Source organism: Neolamprologus multifasciatus, chromosome 7 (genome assembly GCF_963576455.1).
Source record: "Neolamprologus multifasciatus chromosome 7, fNeoMul1.2, whole genome shotgun sequence".
NCBI classification, from domain to species: Eukaryota; Metazoa; Chordata; class Actinopteri; order Cichliformes; family Cichlidae; genus Neolamprologus; species Neolamprologus multifasciatus.
In genome coordinates this window covers 52316641-52332572 of record NC_140445.1, presented here as the reverse complement: position 1 = coordinate 52332572, position 15932 = coordinate 52316641, and the positions used below count along the sequence as shown (strand labels likewise).

General features: G+C 41.0%; 1 protein-coding gene across 6 annotated transcripts; it reads right to left on the bottom strand.

Moving 5' to 3' along the window:
* Positions 1–569: 569 nt before the first annotated feature.
* cep152 (centrosomal protein 152) lies at positions 570–15926 on the bottom strand. 6 transcript variants are annotated; one of them, XM_085166292.1, is made up of 27 exons: positions 15377–15926; positions 15150–15267; positions 13135–13244; positions 11217–11277; positions 10772–11071; positions 10266–10413; positions 9825–9965; positions 9323–9462; positions 8853–9053; positions 8570–8717; positions 8378–8469; positions 8118–8281; positions 7809–8010; positions 7592–7696; positions 7376–7506; positions 7154–7282; positions 6753–7053; positions 6403–6660; positions 5726–5857; positions 5269–5647; positions 4994–5232; positions 4689–4764; positions 4384–4551; positions 4202–4286; positions 3442–3524; positions 2935–3282; positions 571–2848 (listed from the first exon to the last, which is right to left on the bottom strand). In XM_085166292.1, the coding sequence occupies exons 2-27, from the start codon at positions 15237–15239 to the stop codon at positions 2031–2033; spliced, it is 5049 nt and encodes a 1682-aa protein (XP_085022418.1). In that variant the 5' UTR covers positions 15240–15267; positions 15377–15926; the 3' UTR covers positions 571–2030. The 6 variants fall into 6 exon arrangements, with proteins under 6 accessions (XP_085022416.1, XP_085022418.1, XP_085022420.1 ...); XM_085166294.1 differs by having other exon boundaries at positions 572–2848; positions 2965–3038; positions 3126–3282; positions 4994–5647; XM_085166289.1 differs by having other exon boundaries at positions 572–2848; positions 4994–5647; positions 15377–15539; positions 15665–15926.
* Positions 15927–15932: the final 6 nt, after the last annotated feature.

The following is a 15932-nucleotide window of genomic DNA, read 5'->3' as shown; positions in this document are numbered from 1 at the left end:
CTGTCTGGTACCAACAACCACGCCACATTCAAAGACATTTAAATCATCTTTCTTCCCCATTCTGCTCAGTTTGAACTTCTTGATTGTATCAGCATGTTTAAGTGCATGTAGATGGGCACTGCTACCATATGACTGCTATCAATAGGTAGTGGAACATGTACACGTATAAAGTTGCATGATACTGGTGTGTGGAAACAGCTAAAAGTTCGTTTTTATCTGTAATCCCTGGGAAAAAGCAGCTAGTTTTGGACATGAATGGATGAATGGCGTGAGCCGGTGTAGACAAATAGATGAAAGCAAAAATCATTGTAAATTTGTAAGTCCTGCACGTGCTGATACATCTGAAAAAGGAAAAAAAACAAAACATAGTCTAAACATGGACAATGTCTGCATTTAATATATTAATATATGTAAATAGATTCATGTTTATTCATTTTCACATATCTACCAAATAAATAAAGAGGAATAATAGATCAGCTGCTTGTTTGCTTGTAACGTTTAGCTTTCATAATAAATTAGCTTCCCAGTTTTCAGTTAAATAAGATTTATTAAAGGAAGATTTCAAGCAATATACACAAACACAATATAGAAACATTTATAATTATGCTCTGCAGATCTTAAGAACATAAACATTATATATAAACTTTTTTTTAAAAGTAAAAAACACAAACTGACTGGTTTTAAAAAACCTAACCCCAGACTGAGAAGATGTGACCCAGTAAGGATCCAGTATTTGACTGAGTAGACTGAGTATCTCTGATTCAGTGAACTCCTGTGTGCCAGTTACAGCCTATGACCGAAATAAATGTACAATGTGTACTAGATTATACCGTAGCACAATTCTTTTCAAATGTGTGTCAAAGGTTGTTTGTTCTTCAGTCTGTGTGTTTACTCAGATTTGTAAATGTGTAACAAATACTGTGTGTGCGCGATCTCTGGGTGCAGATTAAAAAAAAAACAACCCTTTGCAGATTTGCAAATGTTGAAATAAATTTTGCTGGAGTGCTAGAAATACAGAAAAGTTACAGCACAGACAGGCCTCTTGGGTGGCTCTCATATTTTGATGTGATTTTTGCTGTGGCAGATATTAAAACAGGTGTTGAGTTGTTTGCAACTCATGAATTTTGACTTGAGGGCCTAGAGTAACACATTTATTTGTACATATTACAATAGATACAGATATTTAAAGGGACATTTAAATAAGTGTCACTTACAAAAGGAGACTTGAAAATGTTTTAAACAGAAAAAAAAAGGTCCATTGCTTCACTGGACTTTGCCATTTAAATCCTTATATGAGATGCAGCCTGCGTTTGTTTACACAATGCAATAATTCAATACTAAACATACATAGTCACTTTCTGCAGAGTTAATTATGAACCTCCTCCATACGTACTTTGTAAATATGAAACAGCAGGTTTCCTGCTGCAGTCAGCAGCAGGTTGCGAAATCCTTCTGTCTGATATATCTGAAGGTCTTCACCTGTCTGCTTTTCTGGTCCACAACTTGTCCTTACTATTACTAATATTTCATCAAAAGATCACATGTTAATTGGTGAGTTTATACAGATGAGGATCAAGGCCAGATTGGAGAGGGTTATGAGTATTTTACCCCCAGAATTTAAAAAAACAAGAAAGAAACACACCCAAAAATAAAAATGTATGTATATATATTTTTTTTCAATGGCTAATGCCAGATCCTCTTCTGTAAGCTTTAAACATGTGAGCACACCGATTTTGTTAAGACTTAGAGCCAAACTAACAGTTTAGTTAATTTTCAGATTTTTTGCTGAACTCAGATAACCTGCTGCTGCTGTAGCTTCATACTTAAGTACAATCATCAGCCTTCACATCTTCCTCACCAAGCAAAGAAAAAAAGCTGCCAACAGATCAAACTCTGCCTAACAAATAACTCAACAAACACAAAGTTCAAGCACCTTCAGGACAAAATTTTATATAATGTAAACACTTGACACTGTAAGGCACCATTTGATGAGCTAACTGAAACTTTACCTCATGTCTGCCCTTCGCTTGTTATTTCTGTTGGTAGAAGGGACTGTCAAAGCCGCTGTCCTGTTGGCGCTGCCTCAACTCAGAAAACGGAGGCCTTGACCAGCCTTCCTGCAGCTTCTCACATTCAGAGCCAGGTGTAGGCTCTCTGTGCACACTCCTCTTTGCATGCACAAATGTCTCTGTGTCAGGAGTCTTCTTAGAAATCTCATTATAAACAGTGAGGTCAGAAACATCAGGGCTGAGACTGCCGAATTCCCCTATGTTGCTGGCTGATGCAGCCGACACAGAAAAGGGTTTCACTGGTTCCACTTTCCTCCCTGAGTAGGACAGTCTGGGGACTTGGAAGTCTGTGTCAGAGTCACCACTAGTCATGCTCCAGTCGTTCTGTTTCTCATCCCTGACAGGAGCCTCCTGGATGAGGACAGGTTTCCTCTGACGCTGTGAATCCAAATGGTTTTTGGCTTTCCTCGAGTCACCTCCCTGCATGTACATCTCCCTGCTCTTACACCTCACAGACACATTGACCAAATTTATGTGGGATGGAGAAACCGTCTGATGAGAGGATTTGTACGACGGCTGGGTAGTATAAACATTTTGGGGCTTCATCCCTTCATCCACAGAGGTCTCCTCCCTCCTTGATGCAAGAATGTCCAGATGGCTCAAAAGTTTAGTTCTCACATCTGCGGTTGGCTTCTGTTCTGAATCAGCACAAGTCTTTTCCCTGTGGCATCTCTCCTCTGTCCTGAAGTCAGGAAGCTCAGTGAGGGTTGGCAGGTTCTTAGTGAAACCTGCGTTTCTACCTGGAGGGCAGCCAGTGGTGGATACAGCCATTGAACATCCTGTCAATGCAAAACACAGATGCAAACCACACTGGCATGGTGAAAAAAAAAATCCCAGTAAAACAGTTTAGCACATTAGCACTCACTCTGTAAACTCTGGTTCTTTGCTGATTTACTTTTGATTGGAGTCTCCAGCACTTTGGCCATGGCAGCCAGCTTGCTTGCAGCATTCATTATTTTCTTTTCAGCACTGCAGAAGACAGGAAAATCGATACAATTAACAAGAGGAGCCATGATGAACCAAGCAAACAAGTTTAGGATAATTATGGCCTCTTGCCCTGCGGTCTTTCCTCCATCTTCCAATAACTCCTGCAGACAGGTCAGATAATACCGCCTCATCTTTCTAGCAGTGTCCTGCCTCTCCCTCTGCACTTCCCTGCGGATCATCTCGGCTGCACGCTCTCGACTTTCCTGGAGGTAACGCAGCATGTCTCCTGAAAGGAAAAAAAAACCCCAAAACCCACTGTTTTACTTAAAAACGCAACATCCAGATGAACAGAATCAACCTTTTAGGACACATGATTTAACATAAAAAAAAAAAAAAAAAAACCCAACAAGATATGCATATTTAATCCCCCGGCACTAACGCCAACCTCTGATCTTTTCCACAGTCATCAGGTACTGCTGCTTCATCTCCTCCAGGCCTTGCTGAAGCTTTTGCTGCTGACCAGAACTTCTGCAAGCAAAACAGTCAACAATCCTGGTTAAATACATATTTTGTCTTTAATCTCTGTGTATTTTACTGTATACAGTAAACATTTTGACACAGTATATCATTTTGTATAGTATTTTAGCTTTTTAGTACAGTATTTTTCTTTTCAAAATATCTATCTAATTCACCTTTTTATCCTGTCCCCTGTGCTGCTGTAACAAGTGAATTTCCCCAGTGGGGGATTAATGAAGCCATGTCTAATAATGCAGTTCAGAAATTATCAGAGTGTTAACATACAGAAGAGTCCTTGTTTCTTTTGTTTTTTTAGTTTTCTTAATATAAATCAGGTAAAGCAGTCCCACAGTAAGAAGCCTTTAACAGTCCCATGAAGTAGCTTTGAAATCTCTTATTTTCTTTGTTTTTTTTTAATCTGAATTGTCTTGACAGATTATGATGCCAAGATAATTTAGATGCTCCAAGTTTAAAGTAAATGTCCTGCTCAAGCGACTTGTCTCAAGAAATTAAACTTGTAAATTAAAAGATCAAACTGAAGAAACTTGTTGAGAGGTCTAATTGAATACGTAGCTCTGAAATGCATTAGATTTATGAAACAACTTGTTTTTGACATAACTGAAGTGCAGCAAGGCAATAGCAATTTGCACTGTATCATTAAATTAAAGGCAAAAATAAAAAACACAAACCCTGATGATTCTGTTGCTCTCTTCACTTCCTCTAACTGTTGCAGATGTTCCTCCTTTGCCCTCTGTAAGACGCTTTCATGCTCATCTACAACAGACAGCACTTAACCCGTCAGCACACATGCAGTTCCAGCTCATAAAAAATCTTATAAATGAATCTTAATAAGGTCTTTTAAATGCACTACCTTTGAGATGCTGTATGGCAGTTTTGTGCTCTCTAACGCTGTGCTGGAGTTGCCGACAGGTTTTCTCTAAATGTCTCTGGAGCTCCTGATTCTTCTTCTGCAGCTTACTTACACTTTCACTGCACTCCTTCCTGCAATGACACTGCTCCCTCTGCTGGGATAAGACCGCTAAAAAAACAGAAAAAACCCCCAAACCTTGCCATATAATATTGATAACAACCATTTCATGAAATGAACAGAGTATGTCATGTTGATATACAAGCAGAACATTTTCATGTCCTGCTAGAGAGGAGCTCATTACGTACTTTGCATTTTCTTTATTTCTCCTTCGTGCTGTTTTTGCGTTTCCTTCAAAGCACGGCTCAAATTCTCTTCACTCATCTGTGGGATCAAAAATGAAAGCTTCAGATGAAAAACTTTCTAAATAAAAGACAAATCTGTAAAAATATATATATATTACATGCTGTACAAATCATTCATTGCAGTACTTGTAATAAAAATGATGAAATTTCTTACTCATCTCTCTGGCTACTCTAATCTTTTCCTTTTGCACACCAACTTAATTTATACATTTATCATTTATATGTTCTTTAGAAATATAACAACTCACTGTTTTCCATTCCTTCTTAGCTTGGGCTACTGCTCTTTGGACTATGTCTCTGCATGAAGTTTGGATGATGTGTGTTATTGTAGCCTCTGATGTAGCCCTGCTGGTCCTCCGAGTGTCTTCAGTACCCTGATGATCCGTTTTGGTATTCCTGAGAAGTGGTGCCTGGACCTCTGCGAGTGCAGTCTGAAGCTCTGCTTGTAGTTCATCTCTTATCTGCTTTCCTTGGATCATTTCCTTTTCTGCATGCTGGCATCGCCACTCCTCCTCACGGGCACTCACAGTTTGCTGAAGCTTGGCCTCCATCTGTAGGAGCAGCTCATTCTTTTGGAGATCAGCATCTTCTCTGGCTTGGAGTACAGCCTGCTCCAGCTTTTTGTACTGCTCTTGCAGCTTGGCTTGATATACCTGCTCGCTGCGGGCCTGGATGATGGCGATCTCCTGCTGTTTGTCTCTGTTCCAGGCTGCTCTTGCTCCAGCCAGCTCAGCTTTCAATAAGGCAGCTTGCTCTCTGGTCACTTGCTCCAGCTGGCTCTGGAGGGCTGCCAGTTCCTCTTGCAGCTCCTCCATCCTTTGTGGCCCAGAGCCGTTCTCCTCCTGCAGGTTCTTGTGCTTCCTGCGCCACTGCTCTTCCGCCTCCTTCAGGGCTTGGGACACCTAAAACATTTAAATAAATATATAAACCCAGACAACAGCAGTGACACTTTCAAATAAAAGACAAAAACTCTTTCATACCTTCTGTTGGGTGTGTTTCTCTTGCAGTTGTTCCCATTTCTCCTTCTCAGTTTGTAGAGCAGCTTGATATTCTGGCAGTGAAGTGAGATCCTCAATCCAGCGATTATAGGCTCTGGTTACTGCCCCTTCAACCTGAAACAAACACAAACGCATTTTATGTCCATTAACTGAACCAAATAATCATGTCAAAGAGGAAAAGAAATATCATTATGATATAAACATTTTTACATAATGTTGGAAAATAACTTAACCAAGTCTTGTGAGTAATATACATTAAAATTGATGGTTTAAATCTCTGTACCTAAAATAGATGAAGGTGACTTTAAGGGTCTGAAATGTCATATTCCGCACTCTGGTGATTTTTTATGCGTCGATATCTGGTGAAATGTTTAACTATTTACCCAAGTCTTGGTCTGTACGGGATGCTAGTCCAAATCAGTCTATCAGACTGTGATCATAGCACAAAAACAAAGCCAAAGACCTCAAACTGCGTTGCCGGTGGGTTTTTTTGTTTGTTTGTTTGGTTACAGCCCAATCACTTGACAGTCATCGAGCCTTTTCAAATTAAAGTAGGTCTACTTTAATAATTCAAAACACATGCACATGTATTTTGATGACCATTAAAATATGTTTAATATTTCTCTTGAAATACAATAATAAAACAAAAATGCACTGACTTGTTTAGCCATGTCGTCCAGGTGTTTCTCCTGCAACTCTCTCTGGACTTGTTTCCTGGCTTCCTCCACAGCTTTCCTTCTGACATTTTCAGATTCCAGTTGCAGCTGCTGTCTCTGGGCACTGAGCCTGGAGTCCAACTCCTCAGCAGAAATTGTCCAACTGACCTCATTCTCATCCGTCTGACAGCTCGTCTCAGCAACCTCTTGATGTTCCTCTCTTGTAGCCTCCTCCAACCTCTGGGCCCAGGTCTTCTCCATCTGTATAAAAAGTAGAACAGAAGAAAATAAGTCTTGTATGAAACCAATATTAGTCAAATGAGGGAGATAGGAATACATTTTAATAGTCATACCTTTTGCAACTCATCCTTCCATGCAGCCTCAGCGGAAGCTAAATGAGAAGTCAGTGTTTGCTGGAACTCAGCCTCTTTCTCTTTGGACCAGACAGATTTGAGCTCCATAACTGAGGCCTGATGCTGAGCCTCAAGCTCACTTCTCAGCTTCTGCATAGCTGTGCCACTCTCCTCTCTGATCAACTTCTCCTCCTTCTCTCTGCTGCGGATGCTTTCTTCAAGCAAGTCCTTCTCCTTGCAGACAGATATGTAACATTCTTGTACCGCCAGCATCTTATCATTAGCTTCAGAGAGCTGGCTTCTGTGGAAAAAATAAAAAAAAATACCCACAAAAGTCTGAAAACAACTATATTTTTAGATATTTATATATATTTATATTTTTAGAGGTGCAGGAGACTTACTGTAACTGCTGAAGCTGCTGCTGGTGCTGTGTCGTCAGCCGCTCTACCTGAGCATCGTGTTCCAGCATGAGTTCTGTTCTGATCCTGTTAACCACATCATTCCTGTACTGCTGATGAATCCGCTCAGATCTAAGCAAAAGAAGCACATATACTTATAAATACACATAACAGGAAAATACACGTGCCCCAAGAAAGAGGAGGAAGAGAAAGAGTCAATTTTACCTCTCAGCAGCTTCTTGCTTTTCTTGGTCGAGCTCCTGGATCATCTCCCTCATTTTGGTGCACAACTCAGAATTGGCAGACTTCAGTTTTTCCTCGTTTTCTTTCAGCTCCTGATTCTTCTTTTCTAGCAGCTGCAGTTTGGAGAAGACAACAGTCTTTTGTGACTTAGCCAAAAAACTAAGAACATGATTAGTCTGGCAACAAACATCAACCCACCTCCACTTGTTCCTGCAAGTGTGCTTTGTCCTCCTGTAACCTCATCAACTCTTTTTGAGAGTCTCCAGTCATGTCTTGATGTTTCTTCTGGCTGGTTTCTTTCATCTGGGTAAATCAAAAATGTCTGCATCAGTCACCTAATCCCACCAACTTTTAGTCCTTTTATAAAATTAACCAAAGTTTAGAAAAGTAACAATTTTCAGGAGTCAGCGCTCACCTCAGAGTTAAGTTTTGTTTCATCTAATTCAATCTGCATTTCATTCACTCGACGCTGACACTGCTGGAGCTCCTCCTGCAGCTGGTTGATCTTCTGCCGCTTCCCCTTTAAACTACCCAGGCAGCGCTGCATCTCTACTCGTAGCAACCTTAAAGCCTCATCCTTGGGCAGCTTGGAGTCTGACAGGTGAGCCAAAGCAGTACTGACAAAAGAACAGAAAAATGTGTTTCCAAAGGTTACTCTGGAGAGTTCAGCCCAAGAGGAGAAGAGATACAGATCACAATGACTGGTCTGTGTTCACACTGTTACCTATTAAGTGTGCCATTTTTCCTGTTTGTTTTCTTCAACCCCAAATCCACACAGGATTCAGACAGCTGGTTCTCCCAGTTGCTGCTTAGGTCTATCGCAATGACACCGTGCTTCACTGCAGATTCATACAGAGCGATCTGCTCCTTCAGATCAGCCATATCCTCCTTTAGGGTGAAAATGGAAAAACACAAAACATTTGTGCAGCTTGTTCATCAGAAGTCACAGAAGTAGTTGTGCTTTAGAAAAATCTGAGGACAAACCTGTAAAACTTTGTTCATGTTCTCACTCAAGGCCTTGGCTGACAGTGCTTGCTGTAGTTTGATTTGCATTTGACTCATCTCTTGCACTGAATCTGAAAATAAAAAACAGATAATTAGATCAATTAAATGTGAGCAAGAATAAGGTAATGTGGGTGTCAGCTGCTCAGTAATGTTCATGTGGAGTTCACACACTTGTCTGCAGCAGCTTGGCACATTGTTGTTGACTCTCCTCTAGACGCTGAGTGAGTGCATTCACCACTCTGGCTCTCTCCAGCTGCTCTTCTTCTCTCTGGCGCTCCAACAGCTTCACATGCTCCCGTAACTTCTGACCAATATCAAGCTGGAAGCCACAAAACAAAAAACACTCTCGGACTTAACAATAATAATAATATAATCAAAATTTGTCTGATGACAAACAATGGACTTATGGTTAACTTGTTCCATTTTCTAATACTATGTCAATAAAACTCCAGACCTGTTCATTCAAAGCCTGAGAGGTAGAGTCCAGCTTCTGTTGCAGGGCTAACAGAGCAGCCTCATGCTGCTCCTTTATGATGGCAAGGTCTCTGTCATGCTGTTCCCGCGCTCTGGACAGCGTGTCAGAACGGCGAAGCTCCAACATCTGTTGCTTCATGCTGTCTACCGCAGCATCTGCCACCCTCTGTTTCTTTATGTTCTGCAAACAATAGAAAACCTTTGCTGTATACACTAAAAAGAAGCATTCTCATACAAAGGTTTCAGTCATGCATCATGTTTCAGTAAACAGAGCTGGTTTAGACACATTTGTAAGCAAAATTTCATATTAAATAAAGCTGACAAAGCTTTTGAATTTCTTAAGTGCATGTTTCTTTAATAGTTATACTTAAATATTATTACTGTCTTAAATTTAGCATTAAATAACTAAGAAAATAGAATGAAAACAGTGTTTGTCAGCACAGAACACACCTCGTGGTCTCTCTCAGTGAGGATCTGTACTTGCTGCTCCATTGCCTTCAGCTTGTTTTGCATTTGGACCTCTCTTTCCTTGGCTTCTTCAATCAATCGACTCGCTTCCTTTAAACTTACTGCTAGGCCGTCCTTTTCATCTATGGACAATATTTTTTAAAAGGACCATCAGTACATCTAGCAAGAAGTGCTACATCACTAACAGCCACAAGAGGGCAGACGTTTTAACCAACTAAAGACAAACTTACATTTCCTTCTACTAATCTCAGTTATATAAACTGACAATCCCTCTCAAGTATCAAGTGCCCAAGGTTTTGAGTGGATTACTATTATTATACTATACTATAATTATTATTATTATTATTATGATGATGCTTGTAAAAAAAAATAAAGTACCAACATTAAATGTTCTTCCTGAAAGTATTAAAGAAATCTCCAAAATCACATCACTGTTCAAGTACTGCAACAAAGTGAGATGTCCCTCATTTAAAGTTGAACATGCCTTTGACAATTACAAACTGATGCTCGAGGTATCTCATGTTACGCCGTGAATCCTCAAGTTTTCGCTCCAAGTCTTCAATTTGCCTCTGTTGAGCTTTGTTCAAAATCTGCACCTGGGCAAGCTGCTCCCGGTCAGCATTTTCTGAAACAAAGATCATTTAGTGTTTAATTTTAGTTATTTTTAATTGTGAAGACATTTTCAATTTAAGCAATGTCAGTTTTTGTTTGTTTTTTTTAAACCACTGGCGATACAAATTACACCTTTCTGCAGTACAGCTAGACTATGCATACAACTAGAAGAAAGAAAATGCCTTGTAACAGATTAAGCTACTTGACAATCTCCACCTACAGTCCCGAAACAGGCACACATCTCATCAAATGGTTTATATTTACATGTCAGTGTACTCAGTTATATTATTTAGTCAATGAAAGTAAGACTTACGTTGTGTCGAGTCAAGGAAATCTCTCTGCAGATGGTTATACTGACCTTGCGGAGCAGCCTGTGGCTTAAACATGTTTGGCTGATGGGCAGGATGATGAGGATTGTAGCTCACCTTGTACTGATTTGCACCTCTGTCACATACTTCAGACTTTAAACATAGAAACATAGTATGATAGTAGTGAAAATGTTGCTGTATTTAAAAAACACAAAATACACAATTTTTATTTTTTTTACAAACATAAAAAAATAAAAATGCACAAACTACAAATTGGCAGATAACAAGATGTTAATTTAAAATGACATTTGAGGAAATTTCATACACACAAGTAATGTATGATTCTTTTGGAATAAAATGCTGCTTTTTTAAAAACAATACTAGAAACCCTTTCATGTTACTATTTATTCAAATGATTTGGAGGCATTAAGACCTAAAACCTTAAAGGAAAGAACAGCACAATAACAGCTACAACCTTCTGGATGCTTTTGAAATTAAATGGTCCACTCACTTGAAATTGGTGGTTTTGCTTGTCTATGTATCCTCTTTCTCCATTATATTCCACGTGATTACTGGCACCCTGAGGGTATGGTTTAGACTCAAACTCAGTGGAAAAATCACTGGTCTCTGTCATTTTGTCTGTGCCCATGCTTGTGCATGTATAATCTGCTTGTGTGAACTGATGATCCTGGTTCCAGGTGTGAGGCAGTGGTTGACTTTGAGGGGGACTCCGATGTCCATTAATACGAGCAGCTCCGTCCTTATATGCATACTCATTGTTCAACCCTTCATCATAGTGATCTTCATAGTTCTTTAGAGAGACAATAACAGAGAGTGATTCTTTCCCTTTTGAACTTTTTTTGTATGCACCATTTATGAGTTGTATTTTTTTTTTTTAAATGGCAAAAATATTCAAGGCCCCTAAATCTACTACTGAACATAAACTAACACTTTACCTGTGTATGAGGGGCTGGCCTCGGATGATCAGACCATTGCCGAGTCCAGCTGGACTGTGGGCTAAGTAGAGAAAGCACAACAAATGATAACTAATGTTGCAGTGACAACAAATCTGCTTGTCTTTTTTTTTTGCCTGTCCCATTTGGTTCTTTAGCCGTCAGAATTGTTGTCTGAAGACCAACAAGGATACCCAATGGATTTATTTTGCCAAATGGATCATCATGGCATTGCCGTATTGGTCCATTTGATCGACTTTTGTTTTTATTATTTATTTTATTTTATTTTCAGTTGTTACAGACGGGACAGACATGAGTGAGGGATAGGAAAGGGAGAAAGAAAGAGGAAGGAAAAGAAAAACAGAAGGGGAGAGGGACAGTGAGAAAGGGGGGAAGACAGCGCACAATGTGCTTTGAAGTAGCAGCCAAGAAAGGTGTGATTTAAGTCTACGAACAGTGAACACCCATGTGCACACCTGTGTGGATCGGCGCGCTTGTATTCAAATGGTTTCCCCATGTAATGGTCTGCAAGAGGGTGTAGAGAGCCATAGCCCTGTCCCCCAGGGCATGAAGCAGGCATGGAGGAGATCCAGGCCCCAGACATCCAGAGGCCCCAGAGTGCAAGAGCCGGCGCCAGAGGTAGGTTTGAATACACAGACCGTCTACTGGACGCCGTTAACGTGCCCACCCTCAAGGCCCTATATATATATATATATATATATATATATATGTGTGTGTGTGCGTTATGAGAGTGTAAGTAATGTGTTAAGAGAGTGTAAGTAATGTGGATGTCTAAGTTGTGAGATAAAATTGAGGCACGGGTGGCCAGAAGAGAACAGAGGGGGTGGGAATGTCTCCTCTGCACCCTGGTGACACACCCGCACCCCAAGGCCCTGTGTGGGTGGGTGTGGTGGAGCGGGAAGAGGGGGTAGCCGGGGATGGGGAGGAAAAGAAGGGAGGGGAGGATGCCCCTCCCTAGGGCCAGCTCTCTCGCTGACCCCAGTAGGCACCCCCGTCCTCTGGTACCCACCAAGGCAAGGGAGCCCAGGCCCATCCAGACCGGGGCCTACGGCAGCAGCACCGCCAAGCCCCACAGGACCCGGGGCAGCCCACCCTACCCCACCGCAGAGGAAACTGTATCCACCCCAACATTCAATCATCTCCCAGACTACACAGGACAACAGACACCCAGATTAAGTTTATTCTCCACCTCTCCTATGTCTCTCCCCCACCTGCAGAGTGGACTCCTGCAAGGATGGAACAACCTCCCTGCCAGTTGAAGAGCCCCCCAGTTAGGCCGATGCACAAGAGGCCCCCTGCACCAGGGCTGAGCCCCCGTGCACCCACCCGCCCACAACCTCGGCGACACACCGACGAGGGCCGAAGCCCCCAAGGCCCAGCCAGAGCCCCAGCACGGAGGCGAAGCACCCCCGAACCCCAAACCCCCACGCCTGCCCCGGATCCACTCAGGGGCAGCCAGGCCACCAGGCCAGTAACCTACGTCCGCCAGCACAGACCATCCTCCAGCCCCGCTGCATGCAGCCACGAGGAGAACAACCTCTAAGAGCGACCAGAGCCACTAACCAGGTTATGAACACAACCCCCGGGTTAAGCCCTCCAGGGAGAACGTCTCTAGGGGTCCTCCAGGTGCCCTAAGCCCGTCCCAACCTCCACATCAACCACAATAGCTAAGGCGGGACCAAACCACGACCCCCTACCCCCACTAGGTGATGGAGGCGATCAAAGGAGCCCTGAGGGATTTATCTAATGTGGTGGCAGAGGCTATATCGAGATTAATGTGATCTATTAGATGGTTTCTATATTGGCTAGAATTAAGATTAAATCTGCTTGTCTTGAACCACACCCAGAGTTCTCGAAATGTGACATTACCAATAGTGTCATCAGCAGCAACATGTGTTACCTGTTGCCAGTGTTTTTATTACTGCAGGCAGTGTAATCCAGCTCTGGGGAGGAAGAGTCAATGCTGTCCTCAAGCATGTCATCAGGCAGGTCTGTGAGCAGCTTGTGCAGCTGCAAGAAAGGAAAAAAAAAAAAGAAAGAGAGAAAATAGCACATGGAAATGAGTCACCATGGTTGCTTCGCAACTGAGTTATAAAGTAACAAAGATAGAGGAAAAAACACCAGAGCTAAGCAATCACTGACAGCTTAAAAGGCTGTAAAAGTCTTATGCAGTCTGTTTTTATTATTTAGCTGCAGTTTTGAGAAATACTTGTTATATTAAATATCATTACATTATGCTGTGCAGATTTACTAAATCAAAATGACTCAGGCTATACCTTAAAACACTTTCAGAAGCTTTTTGTGTTTGCATGTGAGATTTAAGGATAAACTTTGATTAAATGATTAATCATGGAAGTATTTGCACTCTCTGATTGTATTTTGCACAGCACTGCACAGTGTAGCCCAATCTTTATATGGCAAAAAACCTTCTACTATTTAAATATTTGCATATTGTGCTCATATGGCAGTATTTGTATTTTGTGACCTAAATGGGTGAATTTACTCCTATGTTAATCACTGGTTTAGAATCCATATGTGTAAATTTACTTTGAAATAAAACTGATTCTCATTAAGGCTTTTCAAATGTACCCTTGTTTAATATTTTGACACTTACAAATAAAATGACACAAAAAAACCCAAACTCTTCAGTAACAGACTAACCAAAGTTACATAACAAACAGCCATGTGTGTTGAAACAAGCAGAGCCAGCTGGACTTACTTCCCATAAGGACCGCTGAATACTCCTCAGATCCTCCACTGTGTCCACAACCGAAGGACCCATATTATCCAACTTACACAGTCAACAAAATTTGAAAAGGCATTTCTACTTTAGCTGTGAAACCACGAGATAACCCCCAGCCTAATCTGCCTGTAGAGAAGGCCTTCTGTGTAAAACATCCAAAATGTGCCTGGCATGTTGTCGGCTCCCTGTGGTATTGTCTTGTTTGCCTCCCAAAGACCTCCATTGTTTAGACAAAACATATAGCAAAGTTAACTGGAGCAGAAACATTCCAGTTACTGCTGGCAGACATTATCCATAACAAGCTAGTGTATTATAAGTAGGTTATAGCCGAAAAAAAGAAAAAAGAAAAATAAATGAAATGAAAATCTATTTAATTAATACTATTTAAAGCCCATTATGCTGAGCTCTATAAGATCAGCAAATGCTTCTTCACTCTCTCTCCTGAAGCCAAGTAACCCAAATAGAAAGTGGGGAAGCCAAAGGGCTGAGCTGGTTTCAGTGTGACACACCTGGAAGGAGGCCTTTTCCTTGAGCCAATAATAGCTCAAGCTCACAGCACAACAGATTGTAGATGTGAGTAATAACAGTGAGTAACTGTGAAGCAGGCAGTGCTTGTGAAATTCAAACAATGCACTTGTCAATGATTCCCCAGACAGCACTACAAACTCACAAAGAGAAATGTAAGATTAACAGTAGTCCAATTTGGTAAACATACAATCACTGTACACAGTGATAGTAAATGTAAAGTAAGCTGAGATAAATAATGGCTTCTTATCATTTTGTAATTTTAGCATTAGCTGGACATGTTGTTGTGTTCTTGCATGTTGAATAACATACACAGGCTTTCTACTGTGTTGACTAATATCAGCAACTATGATGGCTGTAGCCAATGCGTGATGAAACAAGCAGAGTCAGCTGGCTAAATATGTTTAAAGACAATTAGATGAAGAGCCGAAAGACAAATCGTGTTTTCACAATAGGCTTTCTCAGTTACCTAAGTGGGCACCAAATAACAAAGTAAATAAAAAAATATCCATCAAATTGTTGTTGTAAATATCCTAAGAAATTCAGGGTGCATGCCGAATGTGAACTCAGTCCAACAACTGGATGCACAACTATCAGACAGATGTTATCTGAATAATTCTGAAAAGCTGTAGATCTGAGTGTTGCACCTCTTGCTCTCTGGCGTAGTCCTCTTGGTCGTATTCCTCTTCATCGTGTTGGGTTTGAAGAGCAGCACTGTCAAAATCAATAGACATCATGCACACCCTCCTGGTCGTTTAGGGGATCCTAGGAAAACAGGAACAACAAAACTTAATTTATCTTTGACAGCAGTTAAAAACTCAAGTTAACTAAAATTACGCATTGATATCAGCTAGAAATATATATCAAAGCTTACCCGTTAGTTAAAAGACGCCAGATGTCTCCTTTGCTGAACTGCGTATCCCTTTATTGAGTATTAGCTTTAACTGTTAGCCATGCTGCACTGTTTATTACAAAACAGTGAGGCTTTTTAGCCAGCGGTAAACCCGGACATGCCAAACAAACGATCCAGTCGAGCTCTGGAAACATGTGCCCAACACGTTTAACAAGACACGCAGGTTTAATGCCAAATTATAGGCCAGTTTACGAGCATTTAAGATGGAAGCTAACTTTGTAGCGAACAAAGCTAACTCCTGCTAGCTACCTTGTTAGACTCGCCCACTTTGAAAACTCGCGCGCGTTAGCAGCGCCAAACCACTGAGGCTCTTTGAGACAGAGCAGATTTAAGAATCTGATTGTACACAGACTTACTCATTATCACCACAACTGACGCTAATTCACCGACACAAAAATATTAATTTAAAAGCTTTTTGGCGTAACAAAACATACCAGGTGAAGCTATTTACAAGATTTATTTTCTTGCTGAGAACCCCGGAGCTAGTTAACCCCGTGTCCATGGTAACAAAGTTGTT